General features: G+C 49.5%; 1 protein-coding gene across 5 annotated transcripts in view; it reads left to right on the forward strand.

Moving 5' to 3' along the window:
- CPEB1 (cytoplasmic polyadenylation element binding protein 1) overlaps nt 1-16,027 on the forward strand; it is a 78,422-nt gene that overhangs the window by 50,233 nt on the left and 12,162 nt on the right. For 4 of the 5 annotated variants that reach the window (XM_073363187.2, XM_073363185.1, XM_073363188.1 and 1 more), the window contains 5 exons: nt 7,925-8,151; nt 12,542-12,791; nt 13,240-13,353; nt 14,044-14,148; nt 15,083-15,219. In XM_073363187.2, the coding sequence (XP_073219288.1) occupies nt 7,925-8,151; nt 12,542-12,791; nt 13,240-13,353; nt 14,044-14,148; nt 15,083-15,219 (833 nt within the window). The remainder of the gene's footprint in view (nt 1-7,924; nt 8,152-12,541; nt 12,792-13,239; nt 13,354-14,043; nt 14,149-15,082; nt 15,220-16,027) is intronic. The other variant, XM_073363186.1, reaches the window with a different exon arrangement.

The raw sequence follows: 16,027 nt of genomic DNA on the forward strand, positions 1-16,027 counted from the left end.
GGGGGGGGGGGGTTGGAGGTGGTGGTCAGAGGGCAGGAGTGTGGATAGGGGTTGGGGCTGTCAGGGCAGGGAACAGGGGGGTTGGATGGGGCAGGGGTCCCATTGGGGTAAGAAGGGGGGTTGGATAAGAGGTGGGGGGCTGGGCCCCCTGGCTGTTTGGGGAGACATGGCCCTCCATAACCAGCACTCCATACAGTTTTGGAAACCCAATGTGGCCCTCAGGCCAAAAACTTTGCCCGCCCCTAGACTAATATGTCAGGCTACATCAGGGGTGGCTAACCTGAGCCTCAGAAGGAGCCAGAACTTACCAATATACATTGCCAAAGGGCCACAGTAATAAATCAGCAGCCCCCCGTCTGATCCCCAGCACCTCCACCTGCCAGCAGCCCCCACCAGTCAGTGCCTACTCCCCCTGTCCACCACAATCAGCTGTTCCATGTGCGCAGGAGGCTATGGTGGGGGGTGGGGGGGGAGAGCGAGGGTATGCAAGTCTTGGGGGAAGAGCTTGGGGCAGAGCAGGTGATTGAGCAGTGAGCACCCCCCAGCAAATTGGAAAGTTAACATATATAGCTCCAGCCCCAGAATCAGGGCCTTGGTAAGGAGCCACATGTTGGTTGGCCCCCCCCAGGCTACATGAAGAGGTGTGTGTGGCTGTTACCAGATAACTTAACATAGTAAATAAAACCAGTGTTTAAATCCAGGTGCTTCCCACTGAAATAATTGGGAGTGACTTTGCCATAGCTGTGGAAAGTAATATCCACTCCCTGCAGGGAGCTGGAGCATTCCACAACCCCAGAAAGGCTGCCAATTCATGTGCTAACAGTATTAGTACAGTAACATCAATTCTCAAATGTTCTTAAAATTTGTCTTATGCCAGAAGATAGGAGGCAGAATTGTAGGTGGCCTGTTGCTAGATTGGTGCTGTTTGCTAGATTGCCAGAGTGAGTCCATCCCTGCATCTGGTTCTGCTTTGTGGAGCAGACTTGGTGATGCTAGCTTGCTACCCCTTCTGAGGCTGGGATTATGGCATCAATTGAATGCCATTTTGTCTTGCAGGCGCTTTCCTCATGCCGCCTCTCCATACAGATCTTGGGGCAATTCCTGTCACTATTTTTTTTTGGTGGACTATAAATATACAAGTTGCTCTCACCTGGCCAGGTGAGAACAGTGGCAAGCTCTTTCTCTGGAACTGGAGTAGGCTGTTCAGGGCATCTGGCTCTTTTGCTGCAAGCTTGCTCCCACAACTGGCACTGAAAAGAAAAGGAGTACTTGTGGCACCTTAGAGACTAACCAATTTATTTGAGCATGAGCTTTCGTGAGCTACAGCTCACTTCATCGGATGCATCGGATGTATCTCACAAAAGCGTATGCTCAAATTTGTTAGTCTCTAAGGTGCCACAAGTACTCCTTTTCTTTTTGCGAATACAGACTAACACGGCTGTTACTCTGAAAACTGAAAAACTGCACGGTTTCAATATCTAGGTCCCCAGACACTTGGCTTCAGTCTCTCTGCCCTCCCCAAAACGTGTGCAACTGTGCTTGGCTTCCCTTGTATCAGTTCTGTTCATTCCTGGACCATTGCAGTGCAATTCCAGGGAGCAGCAGGCCTAGTTCTGAGACCGCGTGGGCACAAGTCTCCATATCTGGCAGCAATGTCCCACCTTTGTATGAGCCATCTTCTGTGTCCATCTTGCTTGGTAAACTGACTCCTTACCGCCCCTGTTCTGAGTAGCGCTCAGTTAGCAAGACTGGTTTATCTTCATCGCTGTACTCCAATGTCTGCGCAGGCACAGCATTGCCATCGGGCCCGCTCTGGGTTCTGTGTCTGCTGTAGTAAGCAGTGATGTGCCTTTCGGTGCCTATTGTTCCTTTCAGTGTGCCTGGGACACTTAGAATTGGGAAGATTTCCCAGTTCTCATGGAAACAGGTGACCTCTTCACCTTTCCACTTCTAGCTCTTGAGGAGCACCACTGGGTCAGCTGTCTCCTTGCTGAACTGAGCAAGGAGCTGTAAGAGATCCTGACTTCACTGGCTGTTGGTCTTGACAAGGGATGGGGAGTCTTTGGCAGTTTGCTCTGTGCACAGAGTACTCTTGTTCCAGGGTCTCTGTCCCTCTATAAGGAGACTAGAATGTCCTTTTTATAACTAATCTAGATGCAAGTTGTTGGCCAGCTAACAGCGATCAAATGTCTGGGCTTCACAGACTTGCAAATGCAAGCCCCGATGGCTCCTGCAAACAGCAGTTCCCTGCATAGCTGAAGGAAGCCGCTTCCAGAAAGGAGCAAAAATGCATACAGAGCCTGACTCTCAAAACAAGTGTCTGCACACTCAGTAACCCAGCCAGGCGCAGAGCGCATACACGCTACAAGCAACAGGTCTGCCTGGTCACTTGCATGCCTCATATCTGAATGTGGCCGGAGGTTCTGAACCTGCTCACGGTCCAAGAAGTTCCAGACATCTCTTTCCCCAAGTGCACATGTGAAACACATTAATCCATGAGTTGCATGTGCCTCAACTTCTAAGGAGGCTGAATATGAAGTGCGGGTGGTATACCCCCTGGCCAACACTAACTTGTCATTGTTCACTGTACAGCTGAGCCCAATGATCTTTAGGGGCTGGAGAGCATTAAAGGGAGCAGAACCTTTTGGGTCACCCAAACCTGAGTCCTTCTACACAAGTTTCTTTTCTGAATATAATCTTTACTGGGGTTTCTATACAACTACTACGAGGAAAGTTGTTTCCTGTGATCAGCTGGTCAACAGATGAGTAGGTTCCTTTGCTGGACAGATTTTTTCCATAAATTCAGTATGCGTGACTAAGCTTTCAAAAGGCTCCTCTAAAGCATAGTTTGGAAAAGCGTTTCTCATCACTTGTATTTCCCCAAATTAACTAAGCTAGAAGTCTATGGATGATCCTTTTCTTCAGTGTCTCGAGCAGCCTCTCTGAGGAAATAGAAGCAAAGTCAGTTCTTGGAAGCGAAGTCTCGTGTGTATTGTGACTTCGGTAGTAAGGTGGCAATGTATCAATTCCAAATGCCTTTCCTGATCTTATACAAGGATCAGCTCTGTGTCCCGTCCTTAAATTGTGCCATTGCTCTTCCTATAATGAAAGGGTGATGGTGGCTTGGCCTGCTGCTTCAGGCTATCTTCCTTCTCTTATGAACTTAGATGTGCCAAGCAAACTTTGAAAATCTCACGCTTCAGACTTAAATGAAAGCTGAAATAGAAAAGCAGCTGGAAGCCTGTATCTACAGGGGAATTCCAGCCATTGGCAGGCAGCTGCTGGTGTAGCTGAAATAGCGTAGACAGGGTAAACAGCTATAATCTGCAGTTTGCACTACTGTAGTAACGCTTGAACCCAGATGCAAATCTACTGTGCCTGTTTTATGCTAGGGTTTTGCAATGTTGGTCACCAACATCTAAATTTAGGTCAGATCCACAATGTGGACTAGAGCGAAGGAGAGTTCACTTTGATAGCCACCCTTTGTGTCCACAGTTCTAGCTCCTTCCATTACACAATCAGCCTCTACCAGCATAGCTGTATTCGCTGTTCAGGGGCACTAGCCTGGGTGTGATGCCTTAGCATGGCTTGTCTGTTTAGCAGATACTGCACTTCTGTCAAAGTTCCCGTGATGACATAAGGGATAACCTCTTGCAGTGAACCATGTCAGGGCACGAGGCCACCCGGAAAAGTTTGAGGTAGAGGAAGCTGATTCTAGAGCATCACTCTGTTCCATGAAACAGACTGCTGAATAAAGGCAGACTGGAGGAGTGTCTCGCCAGCTCATGCAGAAGGGCTGCTCTAAAACTCCTAAACCTCAGACCTTGTCTTGTCTCACGCTAACTTCTGTACATTCTGAAATTTGCAGGCGTGACTCTGGCTACAGCTGTAAGTTTGAAAGCTGCTTCTCTTGCTCCTCTACCAAGGAGAACTGGCTTGTGCCTCTCTCGCTGCTATATGCTGCGTGAAGGCCTGAGGACTGTTTCAGAAATCTTCTACAAGCTTGAAATATCAGCACATTGGCTCCTCCCTTGTGTCTACTGAAGGATCTATAAACGGGGAGCTTCCTCATCACGCTGACACTTCAGTCAGGGATAAATCTTTCTCAGACCTATTCTTCCAAGATTTCTCAAGTGGTTGTTGGACCACTTTGTAATTTAACTAAATTTAAAACTAATTGCTCCCCCTTTAAAAGGTTACATTTACATGGCTTCTACGGTCTTGATGATTCTTCAGCTGGCTGTAGTCTGAAGGAAACAGACGAGATGTGCTCTTTTGACACTGGAAGGCCAGCCTTTGACATATATCTTAGGCTACTGAGAGCTTTCGGAGGAACTAAAGTACACAATTAATGGGGGAAGGGAGCAAAGTCAGACTTGGCACTCTCTTATTCTGCATTCCGAATGATGGATACTAATGTGGCTCTTGGTCAGTGACTGAGAGGCTGTCAATTTTCCAAGCGAATCACTCACCTTGGAGGACTTTTGGCTTGGTGTTTCCTTCATCCATTGAAAGCTGTCTTGTGCGCTGCAGGCACACCTGCTTCCTGTGAGACCCTCCTCTCCTGGAGGTTCAGCACACGAGTCTCCTGTTTCCAAGCTGGGAACAATGTCTGAGATGTTACGAGTTCCACCTACAGAACTGGGAACTGTGGAGTACAGCTCAGGTAGGTCTAAAGAGCAAGCAGGAAACCTTTAGACTGAATAGCTTCATGCAGTCATCACAAATGGCTTAAAACCTAGGGCCTGCAAACATCCTTCAAACACGGTTTGGTTTAGTGCTTAGCAAGTCCCACTGACCTTGGTGGAACAATGCTGCTAACAAATTTGCAGGATTGGGCCCTCAGCTTTTAACTCGAAGGCTTTCACTTAGTTTAACACTGTCTTGAGGGAAAATATTCCCAGCCCCACCTGGAAATTAGCATGGCTCAAGCCACTCAGCATCACTATACAGACCTTGCTAATGTAGCTAGGCACCAAGTTAATGTACCTACTAGGGAGCAGTTATAGGAAAGCCCAGCACAACTGCAGAGATAATTGGGCAGTCCACAAACAAATGAGGCAAATAACTAGTATCCCTTCCCACCCCCCCACATACTGTTCTGCTAGGCTTCCACATCTCCTGGAGCTGTTAACCTGAGCTTTGGTTTAACTCTGTCACTGTGGCTCTAACTGCAGAGATGGCTTGTTAACACAAACACTGGATATAGGCAGCTGCTAGTGTGTTGGTATGGTTGTGTTCCAGCAAGATAATGCTGGCTGTGGGATTTACATATAGCCCACAATTAACAAAACTTTCTCCCTAGTTTTGTTTTAAGTGTCAAGGAGAGGTCAGCAATGCTGCATTTGCCAGTTCTGAGGCTTGGGTGGCAGGACCAGCCTGCTATCCATCAGAGCTTGTAATGTTCAATGACTAATCAGTTTTTTAGACTCTTAACAAATTCAGCTGTCTTCCTTGAACAATACACTAGCTGTATTGCTTTCAAACATGCCATGTGACTTCAGATAAGCTTGAAACCATGCTTACTCTAGCTTGGACAGAATGTCTCGCAACCCATACAACAAACCTGTATTCTGGAGGGAGACCCAGTCTCCCCTCATCCCCCTAAGCTGTTGACTCTGGCTTTTCCTTAATGCTTGCTACTGCCAGTGCAGCTCCACCAGCAGTAGCAACAGTCAGCACTAGTACAGAGAAGGCTTCATGGTGCTACTCAGGCTGGTGGCAGGCACCTGGTCTGTGGTAGCCCTCCTACTGTTCCCCCAGCTAGAGCTGAGCTGGTGTTTTGCAGTGGAGGAAAGTCCTGGCAGACAAGGCTGTGGCATAAGGACAGATTGGGAATTAACAGTAGTAAAAACTGACACGCTTGCTTATAGTCTAAAAGGGGCAAGTTAAGCTAGTGCTGTGCAATATCTGGCCTCCAGTGTCCCGAGAAACCAGACCTGCAGACTGGCTGGTTCCTGTGCCATAGGGCAGAGGTTAACTCTGGGCATGCAGAGGTTTTCCAGGGGGTACATCAACTCCTCTAGATCAGTTTCTCAACCTGGGGATTGAGCCTTGAAAGATGGGAATGGGTTTAGGGGGATCGCTAGTGCAGGGATGGCAAGCAGGGCAGTTGCTTGGGCTCCCACACCACAGGCGGCCCCATAAAGATAAGTTACGTGCTTCAACCCCAGGCAGTGGGGCTCAGGCTGATCCTGGAAGGGGTATGGCAGTCTGGAAAGGTTGAGAACCACTGCCATAGGGATCATCCACATGCTATGGACACAGGCAGGAAGGAATCCTACTCTAAACCTCTGCATGGTGCTTTGTCAGTGAAGGTACAGCCCAGATTTTTCAGTGCTTGGTGGGTGAGGATGAGCAAGCACTGGAATACTCCAGCATGCCACTAAGATTTGTCTAGCTTAAATAGCCATAATGCTGCTCTCTAACTTCTAGCAGTCTCTTGCCATTCACATTTTAAGCTGCAAGTAGGCACTGCACAGTGCCGAGATATACATAAATTCTCCATTTCTGACTTGCGAGGAGGTACCTCTGGTCTTGGCTTGACGGATTTAAAGGTAGGTGCTGGAATACATTAGCCAACATGTTCACACTCTCTATAGGAAAAGTGACTGGTCTACCCTAGAACTATAGAACACATTGGCTAATGTTTTCTGTAACACCTTTAGGCCCTAGTCCTGGCCTAAGGGTGGGGTGATGGCCACCTGACCAATGTTGAGCTCTCATGAAGGCTGCCTTTCTGAAAACCAGCTCCTCCTCAGGCTAACTAGGCATAGTCCTTGAAGCCACCGCAGACTTCAGACTAGCTATAAATGCTCTTCTAAACGATGGAACCTGCTGCAGAACTGTCCCTCTGCACAGGTCAGGGCCCTGGGGAGATGGCTCTGCAGAGCCTGGCCTGGGTGATAACTGACCGTGTTTGATCACATCCTTGCACGAGGGAAGTCTCCACTCCTTTGGGGCGGGGGTAAGCATCCAAGGCTTAAACCCACATTTGGAGTTCTGGACCAGGTGCTGACAGGAGATGCTCTGGTAAGGCTTGGCGTTGGATTGCAACAGTGCAGTCTGACCCGGCACTGGGAGGGAATGCTGCTGTGGGAGGAGTGATGTGTCCGTGTCTTCCCTCTCCAGAGGTGGAAAAACAAAGGCAATGGGCAATTCCCTGACAATGTCAGAAGGTGATGTGTGCTATGGGCTGGCTTCTGGGCATGGGCCTGTTGACATGTTTATCAGCATGCTCTGGTAGTGTCAGAAGCCATGGCAGCTACATGTAAGGTCTAGCTGTAACCACTTCCAGTGTACTGCTTCCAGTGTTCATGGCCACTCCTATATACCTGTTGTAACCAGTCTTTGTTCCTTCCACCTCTGTGCAGTAGGGTGTCCCATAGTGCATTGCCCCACATGGCACTAGGGTGGTGTGCGTGCCCTCCAGGCACTTGATTCCTTGCTGAGACGCTAAGGGATAGCTGCCCAGACTTCACCAGCATGCACTTGTGCAACATGTCTGAGACTGAGTCAAACTGGGAGCAGAATTGTGCTTTTGCAACCAGTGCTAATGGGGCCTTGGCACTCAATTCCTCCGCTCTCCCTGGCCTGGGAGGGCAGCTAATGAGACAGATAGTATTAAACATCCATCTGGCCACCCATGCTGGCACTGCTGACTCTGGGATGTGCATGTTAATCATGATGCTGTTGCATCTGTTTCAGAGCAACCCTGCAGTGTTTTTTTTCAGGAGCCCACTAACTTCCAGACACAGCCTGGCAAAAGGAGATTGAAGAAAGCATGTGTCTAGCTTCTGTCCAACAAACCTCCCCACCAGACCAAGCCTCCTTGATGCTGCCCGATACCAAAGCCTTTTGGGAGTGCTGGTGGAGATGGGGAAATAAGTCTAATATGCTAATGAGGGGGGTTTCTCTGTTCTAGTTCTCAGCATGCTCAGTAGCCCTCTGGGGAACGTTTTGGGAAAGCCCCCTCTGGGCTTCCTGCCTCTGGACCCAATTGGCTCGGACTTGGGAGAGAAGTTTCCCACGCAGACTCTGAGGAGCTCCCGCCTGGACAGTCGTGCTCTCCTGGATTCCCGCTCCAGCAGCCCCTCGGACTCTGATACCAGTGGATTCAGCTCTGGATCTGACCATCTCTCAGACTTAATCGTAAGATGGTTCTTGTTTTCCTAACCTCAAGTCTTTGCATTGCCCCTCTTAGATCAAACACTCAACTCCTGGCACATTAGGAGAACAGCATTGTGCTGTAGAACACCATGACTCAATCCTGAGACAGTAAAAAGGAATTAATTGCTCCATTGTTCTCTCAATAGCTCCTAGCCTGAAACTAAGGGAGTTGCTTCCCTTCTGGATCTGCCTTCATCCAGGGTTTGGAATGCAGACTGGCTTACCCAGCACTACACTCCCAGGGTGAGGGGAGTAGACCATTGTACCAATTTTTCTTTAAACAATGGACACTAAAGGGGTAACTTACTACTGAGACTTTTTTAATGGCCTTGCTTATCAGGGTCCTTAGACTTCAAATCCAGTCACTCTATATCAAAGTTCCGGGACAAACACTTGCCCTTCAATCCCCATGCTAATTGTTGTGACTTCAGTCGTTTCTCATGTTCAGAGAAGCTGCTTTGGTAAAGCTCAAACAGCTAGAGCAGCAGTTCTCAAACTGTGGGTTGGGACCCCCTTTGAATGGGGTCACCAGGGCTGGCTTAGACTTGCTGGGGCCCAAGGCTGAAGCCCAAGTCCCACTACACATGACAGAAGCTGAAGCCCAAGGGCTTCAGCCCTGGGTGTCAGGACTCAGATAGCAGGCCTCCTGCCTGGGGCGGAAGCCCTTGAGCTTCAGCTTTGGCCCCCGTCCTGGGGTTGTGAAGTAACTTTTGTTAGGAGGCGGTTGTAGTACAATATTTGAGAACCCCTGAGCTAGAGTGAATGCCCCAAAGGAGGGGGCAGTGAATTGACATGGTGGTGGGAGGATGCCATCAATTGTTGAAAGCAAACTGAGTAGTCAGGTATTTTTTACCTGTCACTTAGTGTTGTGCCTGTTACAAATATCCTTCAGAAGTGTTCTTAAAGTTGCCAGTGTCCTTTTAAATCTGACCCAAATCTTAAACTGTATTAAACAAGGCTTTAAAATTGAAGGCTGAATACACTTCCCCACATCTTTCACCAGTTCAGAGAGAAACAGGTTTCTAAAATTTAATTGGTTGGTTTCTTTTGATAGTACTTGCCATGTGCTTTTCAAACACAGTGCCCCTGCCCCAGAAGTTATGAACTAGTTAAAGGAAGGGGAAATAGGTAAGTGGCCATGTTAGAGCAATAAAAGTATTTTAGGATAGAAGTTATCCAAGTCCTATTGCCTGTGGCATGGCTAGTTTCTTTTGTAGCAGTCTTGGCGGAAGGATTTGCAACTCAAACGCTGCAGCACTGAGAGTAAAACTGATGCTTCACTAAGCTGAGGGAAATGCAAAAAGCAAAATCAAGTCTTTAACTTTCACTAATATGGAGTGCTAGTAACTTGGGAAAGACTTCTTTAATTTTCAGAAGGGACAACAAAATTAGTCTGGTTGTAGTTCTCAAGCAACTTGAACTAGCCACCTTCAGACATTTCTCACCTTTGTGCAATCTGCCATTCCCACCAGCACTGCAGCTGAATTGGTGCTGGCAATCAGGAGATTTTTTTCAGGAAAAGTCTGATGTAGACAAGGCTCTAATCCTACTCCAGATGGCTGAGTCTAGTTGTCACTGGGGAAGGTAAAGGATAGTCTTGCTTCTCATGTTCTGTAAAGGTAGCTTGCACATTACAAGTCTCTGCTTATCCTTTTATCACACTCATTCACCTGACTGGCAGGGCTTAAAGTGTAATGTCTTTCCTAGTGTGCAAACAGGATTTGTGGGAAAGTCTCTTACCTACTTTCCCACCCTATGCTGGGCACTCGGATGCCACGAGCAAATGTTGATCTTCACTCTCCACCTGCTCTCTTGGTGACAACCTCACAGGACTGAGACACTGAATGAATTTTGCAGAAGGAAGCGGATTGGCAAAAATGTCAGTTCTATGGACATCTAATTGTATGTTCTGCACATGTCACTCAGAGCGAACTGCTGCTTCCTCATCTGGTGGTCAAGGCCCACGTACTTACAATCAACAGCATGCGGCTCACTATACAGTGTTCTCCTAATGCACTTGATTGGTTCACAGCTGTATGCTGTGGATTCTAGATTAGCAGACCGTGGATGTCCAGATGTCTTCAAATTGTAGTCTTAGATACCAAACCCATTTGTCCTGGGAGAATCAATTAGCTGATTCTGGGCAGCTCTTTTGAGGCTCATTAACTTTGGGTTCAGTGTACAAATTCCTCCAAGCCTGTCAGCACCATGCAATGCCTCTGCTCTGGTTTGCAGCTTGCAGTTCTCGCCCACCTCACTTCTCAGACCTCTTCTCTGCATACCCACTCTTTCTGCCACAAGCAGTCTACTGCTCCGCTAGCCTGAATAATATGTCATAGGAGTTTCCTCTCCTCTTCTGAGGTGTTGCTGGAGATCCCTGTGATCAGCACTTCCTTGCAGCCTCTGTTTAGCCTAAAGTGCTTTGGGTTTTTCAGACTGGGTGTTCAGAGCATCCCTGTAGCCAAACCCAAAGGAGACCTGCAGGCTACTGTATACCTACCCAAGACTTTCTCCCCGAGCCACAAAGGGAAATGGTGCAAAATCCAGCAACAGTAGGTACTTCAGAAAGTCAGGCTCTCCCTGGACTCCAGATAGTCTGTTGAGATGGCCTTTAATCCTTGGAAGGCCTTAGCCCCTAAGGATGTGAGTAACTGACCATATGGGGGGGTGGAGAAGGAATTTCCCCCCAGGTCAGAATGGCAGTGACTTCAAGGGTTTTTGCCTTCCCTTGCAGTGTGGTTGGGTCACTTGCCAGGATGATCTGAGTATCTTTCACTTAATCATTTCCCTGCTATTGCAGGGGCACTGGTGCACCTCTGTCCCTCTTATTCTCTGCCTTTGGCACATCATAGTCCAGCCTCCCATGGGCCATAATACTACTTGCTAATTTTAGAGACAAGATGGGTAATCTAATCTTCTATTAGACCAAGTTCAGTATGCAGTTGCTATGTGGCACTGATGGCCTGTGACACACAAGAGGTCAGACTAGAAGATCTGCTAGTCCCTTAGGCTGTAAACACCGACCTAGATCTCTACAAGTGACGTGGCCTGGTTGCTGTAGAGCAACCTTGCCTGGGACCAGTAGAGGAATTAGTCTGAGAGGAGAGCGTTTGTGTTCAACCTTCTTCCATTTGGAGTGAACTTTGACTCCTTATGGGCAAGACGTATCGCATCCAGAGCATTACTTCTAGCCTGAGTGAACTGATCCTGATCCCCATGCCCAGTGTCCTGTGCCTGAAAGTTCTACTCTAGCTGGTCTGTTAGTATGTGGTCTCCTAGATCAAAGTGTAGCTTCCCCCTCAGCATTGTAGTCTGAAACCGACTTCTCTGGGACCTGCTTCCATAGAGCTCTAGGTACTATGGAAGGAAGGGAGTGGATCAGAGCGACACCTCTGGAATCTCAAACACCAGGTGCTAGCTGCAGGCCTGTCACCTGCCTCACCCAGTACCCTGCTGTGGAGAAGCAGTGTCTGGAATCCATGCTGTGGCATATCTTGCCCAGCTGAAGAAGAGTACTGAAAGGCAATCTCATGTCAGGAGGACTCTGGATTGCACTCTACCAGTCTGGCCATCATTTGGCTCCCTGTGGCCCAAATACTTGCCCCCTGCAGCCAGCCTAAATGTCAGTGACCACCCTGCAGTGATCAGTGGTAGATGCTGCGTAAGAACCTGCTCTCTGTCTGACAGACTAGTACTAGGGCAGCCTGGGCTTGCCCCATGTGGGTACCAGGAGGGAACTCTTCCCCTCAGGGGGCAGCATTTCCATTGTCTGCATTCTTAGGGCAGATGTGCCTGAGACTGGGTCTCGCACCCCGTGGAATCATGACTTAGCAGATTTCCTACTTGATGGTGAATTGCAGATTTATGGACCAGAATTGCTGGCCACCTTCAAGTGGCTTTGACACATAGCATCCAAATATGTGCCTTGCCTGCCAGTGGTTCTCCCCTCCACTGCTGTCAGCAGCTGTAAGACTGAGCTATCCAAACATCGCAGCCTTGAGTGCCTGCCCATTTCCTGTGTTGCATTGTGGTAGCACATAAAGGCCAGGCTCCAACATGCAATGTGCTGGACACACAGTCCGTGACTCTAGTTAGTGACAAGACAGCCCTAAGGTGGAAGGAGGAATCTGCCTCCTACAGATGGAACACAGCCCCAGATTAAACAGGGAGCATCCCAGACTAGTGACTTAACCATGCGATTACTCTTCAATAGACATAAACGCAAAAGGACCCTGCCTTCTGGCTTGCATAACTGGGTAGGAACACCTGCTCCTCTTGTCAAGTAGGAGGGCTGCTGGCTGCCCTGTAGGAGTTCAGGCTGTCATGGGTATCCCCTTGGACTGGGGATTACAGAGCACTTTGTTTCTTGCAGTCAAGCCTTCGGATCTCCCCACCTCTGCCCTTCCTGCCCCTCAGCGGTGTGTCAAGGGACCCCTTAAAGATAGGTGTGGGGTCACGACTGGATCAAGATCAAGCTGCATTGGCTGCAGTAACTTCCTCCCCAGCCAGTGCATCTAAAAGGTGGCCTGGGGCATCTGTATGGCCTTCCTGGGACCTGCTGGACTCACCAGAGGACCCTTTCAGCATTGAAAGAGAGGCCAGGCTTCATAGGCAAGCAGCAGGTAAGTTGGGGCTCGGGGGTCTCATCACTTATTTTACATTACTATGGGCCCAGTCTACATCTCCTAGCACACTGGGGCTGTGGTCTGAGAGACAACAGGAAGATGGTCCTGGCCCCATGGACCTTACAGTCTAAGTTGGCAGTGTGCTCCATAAAGTTGTCACCTAACTGCTGACCCTCGCTTGTAGGGGCTAGAGGAGACTGGCCTCGATGCAGCTGGTGGCGCTGGGATGCGAGAATACTGTTCTTTGCAGTTCTGGGTCTGGTAGGCTGGCAGAAAAGTAGCCTTGTATGGACAAGTGTACCTACTCTTGACTAGAAGCGGTATCCTTATTTGAATGTGGCAGCCTCCTGAGACCATATCAGACCAGGGAGCTAGGCAGAAACTTATCCATACCTTGCAATAGCTCCAAATGGTCCTATAAAGCTACTTTTGCATCTATTTTAAGCTGTGAACGAGGCAACCTGCACCTGGAGCGGGCAGCTCCCTCCCCGGAACTACAAGAACCCGGTCTATTCCTGCAAAGTGTTTCTAGGAGGTGTTCCATGGGATATCACGGAAGGTAAGTAGCCTCCTGCACTCCTGGGCTGCAGACCTCTACAAGAGCCAGTCCTGAAGCTGTTGCTAGGGTGCCTCAGGAAGGGCCCTGACACTACACCCCTTTCCTAGGGCTGTCAGCTCTCTCCACAGCTCCACGCTGCAGCAGGCAGTCTCCATGCACCCAGGGTGTTTAACCTGCCAGGGCAGGACTAGGCTAAATACAGAGAGCTTTCTGTACACAACTTGGCAGCTGGCAACAACTGGATGTCTCCAAAGGAGTCTGTGAAATACCTTCCCCAGGGCTGGTGTGGGGAGGGTCTCAAAGGCTCACTATTCTCTCTCCCACCCCCACCCCCATGCACTCAGAAAAATGTCAAGCAAATGGCTCTAAAGGCACTGAGTAGCTGGGGGTTAACCCACCATTGTCCCATTTCAGCACAGTACTCAAACACTTAACTCTGAGCATGTGACTAGACCCATTGAAGTCGCTGGCCTCTGCCTAAAAACCTACATGCTTGTTGGGGGCCCTGGTTCAGCACTGAACTCTGCTGCCTTGGCCATAGCACAGCTCCATTCAGTCCCTCTTAGAGGGGGGCTAGTCGTGCACACAGGCATCAGCCCCTAGGGAAGGGATGGCTCCAGGGATCCCAGTCCTTGCATTTCCAGGGTGTGCTCTCCCGCTGCCTCTGAATGAGACTTTCTTTGTGTGCAGCGGGACTGATCAACACCTTCCGTGTGTTTGGCTCACTGAGCGTGGAGTGGCCTGGTAAGGATGGCAAACACCCTCGCTGCCCTCCCAAAGGTAATATGCCTAAAGGTAATGGAGACATGGTAGGCCTATTTTTTTCCCATGCTATGTTACAGCACTGATGCTGGGATGGCACGGCTGCATGCTGGTGACTAGATGGGACCGAGCACTGTAGGGTGAACACGCCGCTCTCTCCCTGTTCTGCACAAGGGTAGCACGGCTTCTTTTCTCTTACTAAAATGCTGCTAACCTGTCCAGAGTTAGGCAATGCATATCTAGACTGGAAAGCATATGGGGAACTCCTGCCCAGAGCTAAGCTGGTGGTCCAGAACCCCGAGGTGGGACTGGATTGCCAGGCACCATAGCCAGTGTCAGCGTCCTGCACTGGCGCACAACACCAGGCAGTTAAATACAGTACGTGGCTGCTCGTTACAGTTAATCTGCTGCAAGCTGAATTCTGTCCCCCTGGACTGTCTGCCCAAGAACAGTCAAACTAATCAGACTAATGGGTAACTGTTAATCAGATGGTTTGGTTAGGTGCCCAATGACCCGGCTCAGTGTATTAAGTCTTGGGATCCAAGCACTAGCACTTAATGAAACACTTCTGTGCTGTCCTCCGTGAACTTAGAGCTCTGAGTTGATGCATCATAGCAGTGAAGCCAAGGATGCTGGTCTGTTGGGAGCATGTTCTGGCCAGAATAGTTACACCCATCACTTGTGACACTGATACCATCATTGTATGCTGATCCCAACCACGTAGCTGACACAGGTGTTGAAACAGATTCCAGTGAACATACAGAGTGATGGTACAGGTGGAAGGATAAAGCACAGGGCTGAGCGCTAGCTGTTCCTTTGATCCCATTCCATGCAGCAGAAGACTAAAGTGGATGCAGTTCAAATGGGGTTGCTGAGGGGCCTTTAAAAAGGCTTGGGCTGGGATAGGGATGATCCCCTCTTGCAGGTGCTGCTGTTCTAACTCTGTGCTCTTTCCCCCTCCCCCCAGGGTATGTCTACCTGGTGTTTGAGTCAGAGAAGTCTGTACGGGCCCTGCTGCAGGCTTGCTCCCAAGACCTGCTGAGCCCTGACGGCCTGAGTGAGTACTACTTCAAGATGTCCAGCCGCAGGATGCGCTGTAAGGAGGTCAGTGGACTTAGTAGCCCTCCGGCTCAACTAAAACAAGACACTGCTGAGCTCATGCTTGCTCGACTAAAACCAGGGTCGGTGGCTGCTTATGGTGCAGCAGTGTCCTTGGTACTGCTCTGCTAGGAGGCTGAAATCCATAACTCATTGGCGAGGAAGCCTTTGGAGCCAACCTCTGCAGAGAATACTTGGCTGATGGGCTGTCTGCCAGCCTCCTTCCCCCACCTGCTAATCTGGGTGTTAACGCAGAGCAGCAGCATGGCCTATAGAAAAGGTCCTCAAATGCTCTCCACTCAACCCTTGCTCCCATGAGCCTCATGCTTCACAGCAAGAAACCATGGGTGGGTGGGGTTATGGCGTCGGCTGGCTATCCTGCTCCCGGGAAGCACTGCTTAGACATGGAGCTGGCTGAGCATGGAGCAGCAAGGGTGGGTCAGGCAGCTGGCTCTTGGCTAGCTTTGCCCAGAGCTTTCCTGCAGCAGAGGCAGTGTGGACAGAGGATGGGGAGGAAAGGTGAGAAGCAGCAGCACAGAAGAGCAGAGCTGCTTAGCCTTTAACCAAAGGCTGGCAGCTCCTAGGATTTCCCTGATATATCCTGCTCCCACGTGACTCATGGAGGTTGGGAACCCTCACTGGAGGTCCCTGCTCAATCCACCAGCCCACAAGACTGATTCTGGATTTGCTGTGGACTCTGGCCTCATGCCAGCAGCTGATCCTCTGTTTCAGCATGTATAGAATGAGAACCACTTACCACCTCAGAGAGCCAGGGTTATTTTTACACTGCTCTGTGGGGAGAGGGGCTTGGCTC

This window comes from Lepidochelys kempii, chromosome 10 (assembly GCF_965140285.1).
Source record: "Lepidochelys kempii isolate rLepKem1 chromosome 10, rLepKem1.hap1, whole genome shotgun sequence".
Classification (NCBI taxonomy): Eukaryota; Metazoa; Chordata; order Testudines; family Cheloniidae; genus Lepidochelys; species Lepidochelys kempii.